The sequence below is a fragment of the Merops nubicus genome, unplaced genomic scaffold, assembly GCF_000691845.1.
Source record: "Merops nubicus isolate BGI_N331 unplaced genomic scaffold, ASM69184v1 scaffold27699, whole genome shotgun sequence".
Classification (NCBI taxonomy): domain Eukaryota; kingdom Metazoa; phylum Chordata; class Aves; order Coraciiformes; family Meropidae; genus Merops; species Merops nubicus.
The window spans coordinates 1-9,745 of NW_008632043.1; the positions used below are offsets into that span (position 1 = coordinate 1).

Here is a 9,745-nt window from a genome sequence, read left to right on the forward strand (position 1 = left end):
GGGGGCGGGTGGGCGCAGGGCAGGGGGCCGCCGGGCGCTCTGAGGGGGTGCGGGTGGCGGCCGTGCTGTGCAGCCTCTCAAAGGGCCCGCTTTGGTCTTCTCCAGCAACCACAGAAGCTGAGACGGAGCAGAGCCTCACCCCCAATGTGATGCTCAACACAGAGAGCAGCGAGGGATACGTGGTGAAAGTCAGGGGGCTGCCTTGGTCCTGCTCCACTGAGGAGGTGCAGAGGTTTTTCTCTGGTAAGTGGAACTCAGGGGGCTGGGGTGCAGGGAGGGGCTGGGCTCTGCTGATAATTCTGGGAATGCTGCCATGAGCAGTTCCAGGAAACGTTTAGGGCACTTACCAGTAGCTAGCAAAGTTTGTAATGAAACAAGTGTCCTGGCTAGGACTTGTTATAAAAACCCGTCCTCCTGTTAGCAGGAGCAAAACATATAAAGGAGCTTAGTCTGTGGATTGCTGGGATAGGCACAACAGCATTAGCTTCTTAAGCAGCCGGAATCGAGAAGCTTCCATTTTAAAGAAAACTTGAGAATTCTTGCTTCTGATTGAAATATATCAGTTTAGTTCTTTGTGGTATCCTAGCAGGCTCTCTTGTGTTTAGTGTGTTGTGTCCTTCCCCCAGATTACTGCAGGATGCTGATAATACATAGCAGTGATAAATACATCCTTTCTTCAGTGACTAGGGGTTTTAAAGATATTTCAGGAGTTTACACTGATTGTTACTACTCCTTAATTCACTTCAAGCTGATGAGAATATAGTAATTCACGATCAAAATCAGATAGCACATTCAACTTCACTTGAGGGAGTAAAGCTTTGAAAATAGATAGCTAATTTGAATTTGTCATTATTTCACAAGTCTTCAGATTTGACAAGAAGGGTAACTTGATTTTTGTTAGTCCTTTAGATTATTGGTCACTATAAAAGCTATGACAAGTAATGATGGATTTGTCTTCTTGTTATAACTTGATAGTTATTGTAAGTTTTTTTTTTTTTTTTTTTTCCTTTTAGAATATCTGAAACTTCTGAAGTCACAATGTTCCTGTAAGAATTAAATTAATTCTGGCCTTCCTGTTTCATTTTCAGATTGCAAAATTCTGAATGGGGCTTTGGGAATCCGTTTCATCTACACCAGGGAGGGCAGACCAAGTGGCGAAGCATTTGCTGAACTTGAATCAGAGGAGGATGTGAAATTGGCACTGAAAAAAGACAGAGAAACCATGGGACACAGATATGTTGAAGGTTTGACTCAGTTGGTCTAGTAACTGACTAAATGTGTTTGTGCTTGATGGGTTTTTGGTTAATTGTGTTTCTGTTGCTTTAAAATGCATGTGGAAGGACAAAATGGAATTGTCTGTTAAAAGCTGGCTAGTTTCAAGGCAAATGAATTTTAAAATGGTTGCGTATTCCAGAATGCATTAATTCTAAGTGCCTTTTACAGTTTTCAAGTCAAACAACGTTGAAATGGATTGGGTTCTGAAGCATACTGGTCCCAACAGCCCTGATACAGCTAATGATGGTTTTGTACGTCTTAGAGGACTCCCATTTGGCTGTAGTAAAGAAGAAATTGTACAGTTTTTTTCAGGTATGTGGGATAAAAGTAGCTATAGCACTATTGGTCTATGCTAAAAAAAAACCCAACCCAAACAAACAACCACAAATTGTCCAATAGTGCTTCCAACAATATACTGATGGGTATTTAAAGTAAATAAGCAATTCTTCATTAATTATTTGGTCTTGAGGCATCAATTCCTAAAGTACTTGTTTATTAAATAATTGAGAGAACTCCTCTAAAAAGCTGCTCTAATTTATACTTAGAGGGACGTACTGTTCCATGTAAGGATAGCAGAAAACAAATGTTTTGCTTTTTGAATTAGAAATGAACAATTGAAATGGGAGGATGGGTCCACCCACAGTCTTGTCTTCACTGAACAACGTGAACCAGCTAAGGATGTAGAACACCCTTACTGCTGGGCTCACTGTGTGGAGCAGGATCTGAGGAAGGGCACACATGGTGCCCATGATTTCTTACAAACAGATGTAGTGTTGAGTAAGATGCCAGAAAAAAACAACCTGCCGAACACTGCCCAAGCACAGATTCCCCCTCCCTGCTTCCTAGGGGAAAAATACCCCCTTGATGTTTTCAGCTTAAACTTTTTATGGATGAAGAGATAATGTCTTTTCTTGACTCATTTTCACTTTTTTTTCAGCTATTGTATGTTTTTAGGAGCTGGAGCACTAGCATGAATGTCTCAGAATTAAATCTGTTGACTTATTTAGGATTTTATTTCTTAGTATTTTCAAAATAGCAGTTTTTAAGTGCGAGTGTTAAAATAAGATGGAATGTTTTGCTATAGCAAGATATGGTAGAGCTTACTATTTTGCATTAAAATACAGTAGAACTATTTTCCAGTTTTACAGCTTCAGAACTTGTTTTTTGTCTTCTGAATCAGTAATATGTTGTGAACAAGAGCAATTCCTAAGCATGTGCGTTTTTGTTTCTTTCTTACATGGTTAAGTGATTCAAGCTTTAAAAACTGTTAATGTGCTTAATATGTGCCTCTTCTGTTCAGAAACTAATACTTTCAAAATTAGTTCATGACTTTTTCTTAATTTAGCACTCCTAAAGATAAAAAAATTTATTGCTGAAACTTGATGTTTGCATAAGACTAATTATCTGAGTGACTTCTAGTAAAAATACTTGTATTATATATAAAGCTGTTTAACTTGATGTGTTTGAATTTGTTATATTAAAAAGTTTCATCGTAAATACTTGCGCAGAATTGAAGAGGTTTGTAATATATAAACTTCTTAATGCATCCTGCATTAGATGCCTTACCTGGGGAGTTGTCTCTGACTCTCAGAACGTTTCTGTGCTCTGCAGGGTGGGTTAAGAACATAAACTGAATGGTATGTGATGGCAGATCTTTGTTGACATGCTTTTTCTTCTGGTGTTCTAGAATCAACATACCATTCACATACAAGTGTTAAAATTCTGGTGTATTTAAAGCTATAAGAAAAACTCATGACTGGGCTTGTGATGTTAATATTGCCCCCCTACTGGGGTTATTTGTCCTTGGGTTGAAGGGTTGGAAATCGTGCCAAATGGGATAACATTGCCGGTGGACTTCCAGGGGAGGAGTACGGGGGAGGCCTTCGTGCAGTTTGCTTCACAGGAAATAGCTGAAAAGGCTCTAAAGAAACACAAGGAAAGAATAGGGCACAGGTGGGGATGGATGGTTGGTTGGCTCTGTCACTTTTCTTATGGTAAACAATTAAATCCATATTCTCTCTTCTGAAAATGTTAACATCCACATAGAAATAGTATTGTTGTCTGACTCGATGACAAGTAAAGGTATTACTCGTGTGCGTATGGCACAGACTGTTTGGATCTCCCCAAAATGAAGGCTAAAATTGGGCTAAGCTTTGGTGTGCTTTGGAACCTGGGTGATGATGGAAGAGTGCAAAACCCTTAGTTTGAAAACAACAAAGTTGAGAGAGTATGGCTTTAAGTTCTCAAATAGCACCAATGATACCTTTAGCTCTAAAGACATGCACAGTACTCTTACTACCATAAGAAAATGTGATACTTTCTAAACTTGTTTTATAAGTTGAAATGTAACAAATTTTCTTACTGTATTAATCTTCAATGTAATAAGCATAGCTTTCAAGAAATTGTCACAAAGGGTTTTTATTCTATTTTACTTGTGACTATTTTTCATTGAAGCATGCACTCTGTGCCTACGCTGAATCGCTGAAGCATAGGCTGGGTTCACTAGCACATGCAGACCTTTTTGTAGCTTTCCGATGGGTTAAATTCTTGGTGGAGGCCAGGTTTTTAACCCTCTGTTGACCTTGCCACATGAGCAAAACAGTGTTGAGTTGAGTGGACGTCAGTCCCTCCTACATTTTTTTTGACTAACACTTTAAATTGGGGGGAGGTGGGTGGGGAATCCATATTGCTCCCCCACCCTTAAGGCTGGGATACTGTGAAGTATGAGGAGCATATAAACCCTTCAGTAATTGTAATTTCTTGAAAATACACTGATTTGAAAGTAACGTAGTGCTAATAGTATGTCATTGCCTACGTAACGTAAAGAAACCTGGCTTAAAACCTACTGCCAGTTTTGAGGCTATGACTATGGCTTTGTTTTAATGTGAAGTTGTGAGGTATCTGTGGAGGGAGTTGAGGGCTGACTTCTCCCTGTGGAAACGCTCGTAGGTACATTGAGATCTTCAAGAGCAGCCGGGCGGAAGTGCGCACTCACTACGACCCCCCACGCAAGCTGCTGGCCATGCAGAGGCCCGGGCCGTACGACAGACCCGGCCTGACGCGGGGATACAACAGCCTGGGTAGAGGAAGTAGCTTGGAGAGGATGAGGCGTGGAGCCTACGGAGGAGGTAAGCTGGCGAAGTCCAAGAGGGAGCTGCTCCTCTGAGAAGCAGCAGCGCTTGGACCTGGTAGTGTCTTCCCTGCTTTGTAACTTAACCGTTGGTTTGTATATGTCCGTGGCTTTATTTCTTCTGGAAGAAATGAAACGTTCTAACACTAGATGTCTGCAGTGTGTTGGTGTATATTTGGATCTCTCTGTAGTTGAAATGAACATGTTGTCCAATCTATTTATAGGTTATGGAGGTTATGATGACTACAATGGGTATAATGATGGCTATGGTTTTGGTTCTGATAGATTTGGAAGAGGTAAGATTTCTCTAATAGGAATAGTAACCGAACCTACAATACGTCCCAAAAGAAACTAAAATACATCTGAAAGACCTAGAATGGACTCTTTTCTCCGCAGGAATGTCGGACCACAGATACGGCGACGGGGGATCCACCTTCCAGAGCACGACCGGCCACTGCGTCCACATGAGGGGTCTGCCTTACAGAGCTACGGAGAACGACATCTACAACGTGAGTTCCACGCCCACCCCGCGCTTCCCTGCCTGGCCTTAGCATTCCCTGCTGGTGATTGTTGGCTGTGCCAGCGACACCCGGAGTTCCTTCAGAGCAAGGAGCTTGCTCTGAGGCTGAACTGTTGCATTGGGGCCTTTTAATCTTTGTGACTGTTTCGTACGTAGTTCTTCTCACCTCTGAACCCTGTAAGAGTACACATTGAGATCGGACCAGACGGCAGGGTAACTGGAGAGGCAGACGTTGAGTTTGCTACCCATGAGGACGCAGTGGCTGCCATGTCCAAAGACAAAGCCAATATGCGTGAGTACATCCCCGGGGATGGGGTGCTGGTTCTGCTGCAGCAGTCAGACAGACTGCAGGGCCTTGGGGGGGAAACGTTCTCATGGCAAATTTCCTTTTTCCAGAACACAGATACGTAGAACTCTTCTTGAATTCTACAGCAGGAGGGACTGGTGGTGCTTATGGCAGTCAGATGATGGGAGCAATGGGTATGTGTAAACAGTCTAACTGCACTTCTAAACAACCGTTTGATATTGAGCAAAGCTGGCTGATTTTAATACAGCTCCAGCTTATTCTGTGCCTGGCACAAAAACTGAATTACAACATTCTGTCTTAATCACACAGTCAAGGAATCGGAAGGGGTAGTCCAAGATTGGAACACTAGCACACTGGCAGGTATATAAACCTTTTGGGAATAAATTTGAACAAGTACTAGGGTGAATAAACTGTGGTGCTGGGTGGGTGTGGGGGGTGTGGTGGGATTGAGGGGCTCCTGGGAGTGTGGTGATGTGAAAGTGAAGTGGGAGACGCCTGTCCTTTCATTCTCCTTCCCTCTTTTTTGGAGACCAGAACACAGTGTGGTGATGGAGGGTGTATCTGTGGAGGAGTACATGAGCTTCCACTTGAGTCTGGCCTTGGTGGTGAGGGAAAACCAATTTGGAGAAACTGTCTGAATTGTTCTAGCAAACTCCAAAGTTGTTTAAAAATCTAAAATGTGTTTGAGACCTGTAAATGACTCTTGTGTCTCTGAAGCAGATACCCTTCTTGATACCGACTTGTCTGGTTTCTTACGAGATGGTGAGGGTGGTTGGGTTTTGGGGGTTTCTTTCTCAGGGGTGGTGGGATGGGACGGTGCGTGTGTAGATATTCTACTGCTTTTATAGTATTTTAATGACAAAAAGTTAGAAGTGTAATGCTGATACTTGAACTACAGAAAAATTTTGTGGTATAGACAAGCGATGAGGTGAAGAGCAGTAGTTAGTAAGTTTGAGTAGAGCTGTATGGTGAGCCACAGTGCTACTGTGATGCACAACCAGTCTGGAACAGGAGTAGGCCCCTCCCAGGACACAAGTGATGTCAGTGAGTCTCCTGAAGGGCTGGGTTCTATCATGGACCTGCGTGAGGTCACTTAGAGTCACGTTTGAGTCTCTTGGGAGTGTGTGTTCTGTACAGTACCAGGCTGAACCTGCTCCCTATAGTCTGTAGAAACTGTGAGAGCAAACCCTTGTAGTGAGCACTTGAGGGTCACAAGCATTTGGAAGCATGCTTGGGAAGGAAGTTAAGTAGGTGAGGGACAGCTAGTGCCAGAGGGCTGTTAGTTAGGGTGGGCTTGTTGACAATGAGCAGACTGACAGGCAGGCTCTGAACTTCTTTATCCTTGACCTGAAAGGAAGCCAATCCAGTTATGGTGGTCCAGCCAACCAGCAGCTGAGCGGAGGTTACGGAGGAGGATATGGAGGTCAAAGCAGCATGAGTGGCTATGGTAAGAGCTTTTCCTCACTGGTTTAGATGGGCTAAGTGCACCTGGGTTAGCATGTGTTAAGGTGCTGTTCTGATGTTCAGTGGTCGTGCACAAGCCCGGGGAGATGACAATTTGTCTATTGTGAATTTGAGAACTCCTGGAGAGCTGGCGGGGAAACAGATGGGAGGTGGGAACTTGGAGCTGAAGGGGGAGTGTGGGAAGTTGTTCAGAAAGGGGTGGGAAATCAATGCCAGTCTCCAGACTCGGGTTACTCCGGTTGCTTTGTTCTTACTGTGGTTTAAATGGAGTGTGAATGGGGGGAGGGGGGACATGGGGGGCTGGGTGCCCTCCACTTCCACGGAGCAGTGACGCAAAGCACTGCTGTTGGAAGGGTGGGGAACAGAGCTGACTCTGTAACTGAAGAACCAATAAACTTGCTTCTGGGTACGGAGCTCTAAACTGACACTTTGCAGTATTGGGCACAGTAGGCGGTATTTACGAGGTGGCCCAGCACGGACAGGCGCTGGGGGAAGGATGCTTCGAGTCGGCCTGAAGCAGCTGTGAACCTGCTGTCGGTTTTCCCCTCAGACCCCGGGAGCCAGGGCGCCATGAACAGCAGCTATTACAGCAGCGGGAACCGCGCGTCCATGGGAGTGAACGGCATGGGCGGCATGTCCAACATGTCCAACATGAGTGGTGGCTGGGGAATGTAACCGATCGCTGACTTTTGGTCACTTCTTTTTTTAAAAAACAAAAAAACAAAAAACTAAGTTTAACAGTTTTGCAATACGAGCTTGTGATTTATGCTTTACTGTAAGTGAATTCAGGATTGTTATTTTAAAACCTTTCAAGGTTCAGTATTTTTGAACATACAGAAATGAACATTCATCTAGGATGTAATAACCAAGTTGAGTAAAGACTATAACTGTTAAACAATTTTGGGCGTTTCTCAAGTTAGTTTTGTTGTAGGAGTGTATTTAAGCAGTAAGCGTATTTAGGTTAAAGCTGTTTGAATTATGTTAAATGTTGCTCTTATACCATATTACATCCGACACTGTTTTGAACTCATGTTGAAAGAGACATGCTTTTTTGTAAAGAAACAATATAGGAGCTGTGTCTGAAATTCAAAGTGAACATTTGGCATGTTAGTTCTAGTTTATTTCTTTTAATATCCTGTAAGGCACGTTAAAGCTTTTTTTTTTTAAGTTAATGGGGGAAACGTTGAGACGCAATACGGCTACTTTAGGATTTTGGTCTTGGTGTTCGTATAAAATTCTGAGGCCTTGATTTAATCTTTCATTGTATTGTGATTTCCTTTTTAGGTGTATTGCGCTAAGTGAAACTTGTTAAATAAATCTTCCTTTTAAAAACTGGAACTCATTCCTTCTTGACTTGCAGCTTCTGTGGTGTAGCTACGCCTGCAGAAGTGTCACTGTGCTTCAGTGACTCGCTCCTAATGCGAGTTCTCACCTGAAAGCTGGCCTTGTAGGATGTTAAAGGGGGTTAGTGAAGAAAAGCAGCCCCTGCTGCTGCTCTGGGTGCCAAATGTGCGTTGGTTCAGAGTGCCCTGAGGCTCTGATGTGTGACCCAGGCTCCTCGGAGCTGTCTGCTGGGCAGGGTCTCAAACTGCAAATGGGCTGAGGTGATGGTTCTGTGCTACTTTGTAGGCTTCTCCTCTTTGGAGCCTGAATGCTGCAGCAGTGTGGACTCTGCAGCTTACTGCAAGCATGTTTCAATAAATTCAAGCTGTCAAACACCGTGCTTAAAGATGTGGTTTTATAAACAGTGTAGTTACAGCTTTTGAGCACCAGAACTTCCCCAACTTCCCCTGAGATAACACTCTGCTTCTGTGCCATTGCCCTTTTTGACTCACTGTTCTTTCCTAAGGGTTAGAAAACTGATGTCCCTTACAGCAGTGGGGCTGTAAGGGTTGAATCCTGTGCAATCCCTGCTGCAGCCAGGCTGGTCCTTGGCCTTGATGTCTTATAAACCTGCTTCAGAAAGGGGGTGGTGCCTGGAGTCATCAGCCCCTGATGGAGTGAGGCTGGTGCTGGAGCCCAGCTACTCACACTCCTCTCCCGGCTGAGCTTCCAGCAGTTTGGGAAACCTGGGACATAGGGCTGAACAGGGATCTCACCTGGGCTTGCCCTGGTCTGAACAAAGCCTTGGAAGAGCGAGCCTGTGCCCAGTCCTGTGCTGTTCTGAATCATCTGGCACTTGCTGAGCAGTGTGGGCACCGCAGGGGACAGCAGGGTCACCTCCCAGCCTCTCCCAGTGCCACTGGGGTGTAGGGCAGCAGTGGAGCTGAGGATCCCCTGACAGCCTGTCAGAGTCTGTGCTGGAACCAGCCCCCTCAGGCTGCTGAGAAGTGAGCAGTGCCCTTGCTGGCTGAGGAAGCATCTGGGCAGCTGCCCTGCAGCAGGCTGAACTCTGCCCAGCTCCCCTGGGGAGCACAGCAGCAGCTGCCACTGCACACAGGCTTTATCTGGGACCTTCAGGAGCACACCACGAGCAGGCACGTGTGGCCAGTTCTAGATACACACGCTGGTACCTCTCACTTAAGCCCTTGCTGCACAGGGCTGGACTAGAACATTCTTTTCCAGAAGCTGTGACTTGACAGCTGTTCAACTGTGGTGTCAGTTTTTGCAAAAGGCTTTATTGTGTAACTACCGCACAGAGTCGCAGCAACTTCCAGAACAAGTACAAGGTGTAGTTTTTGACTGCAGTGAACAGAAGGCACATTCATTGACACTCATCATAAAGCTCTTTCTATAGACAATTCATAAATTGACTTTTCTTCTCTGTACTTAGCAAATACAAAACTGTACACTAGCCAGGGAAACAAATGGGAGCAGCTGCAGTGAAGACACAGAGGAACTGACGTTAATGTGCAGAAAGACAATGGTGACTGGAGGGATCAAATAAATGTAGAAATGCCATATACAAATTTTAATACAAATATCTATAAAAATCAGAAAAGTAAATTTGCATTTTAGTTTCAAATAGAACTGGAAGAGAAATGACAGTTGATACAATCTTAGTTATTCCAGTTGAAGAAACGTTAGCTTGCACAATCCCTACAAGGTA

At 44.2% G+C, this 9,745-nt stretch overlaps 1 protein-coding gene across 3 annotated transcripts; it reads left to right on the forward strand.

The window, feature by feature from the left end:
- The first annotated feature begins 110 nt into the window (after nucleotides 1–110).
- HNRNPH1 (heterogeneous nuclear ribonucleoprotein H1 (H)) lies at nucleotides 111–8,038 on the forward strand. Of its 3 annotated transcripts, none has more exons than XM_008947813.1 (12): nucleotides 111–243; nucleotides 1,089–1,244; nucleotides 1,444–1,587; nucleotides 3,090–3,228; nucleotides 4,225–4,403; nucleotides 4,630–4,701; nucleotides 4,802–4,914; nucleotides 5,082–5,217; nucleotides 5,322–5,405; nucleotides 5,542–5,592; nucleotides 6,587–6,679; nucleotides 7,247–8,038. In XM_008947813.1, the coding sequence occupies exons 1-12, from the start codon at nucleotides 150–152 to the stop codon at nucleotides 7,369–7,371; spliced, it is 1,386 nt and encodes a 461-aa protein (XP_008946061.1). In that variant the 5' UTR covers nucleotides 111–149; the 3' UTR covers nucleotides 7,372–8,038. The 3 variants fall into 3 exon arrangements, with proteins under 3 accessions (XP_008946061.1, XP_008946062.1, XP_008946063.1); XM_008947814.1 differs by having other exon boundaries at nucleotides 4,781–4,914; nucleotides 7,132–8,037; XM_008947815.1 differs by having other exon boundaries at nucleotides 7,132–8,037.
- Nucleotides 8,039–9,745: the final 1,707 nt, after the last annotated feature.

Bases quoted from the DNA above. Each gene is read 5' to 3' on its own strand.
- HNRNPH1 (XM_008947813.1), top strand. From the start codon at position 150: ATGCTCAACACAGAGAGCAGCGAGGGATACGTGGTGAAAGTCAGGGGG. The intron at 1,588-3,089 runs GTATGTGGGATA...CTTGGGTTGAAG, and splicing joins AATTGTACAGTTTTTTTCAG to GGTTGGAAATCGTGCCAAAT. The intron at 5,406-5,541 runs GTATGTGTAAAC...TTAATCACACAG, and splicing joins TCAGATGATGGGAGCAATGG to TCAAGGAATCGGAAGGGGTA.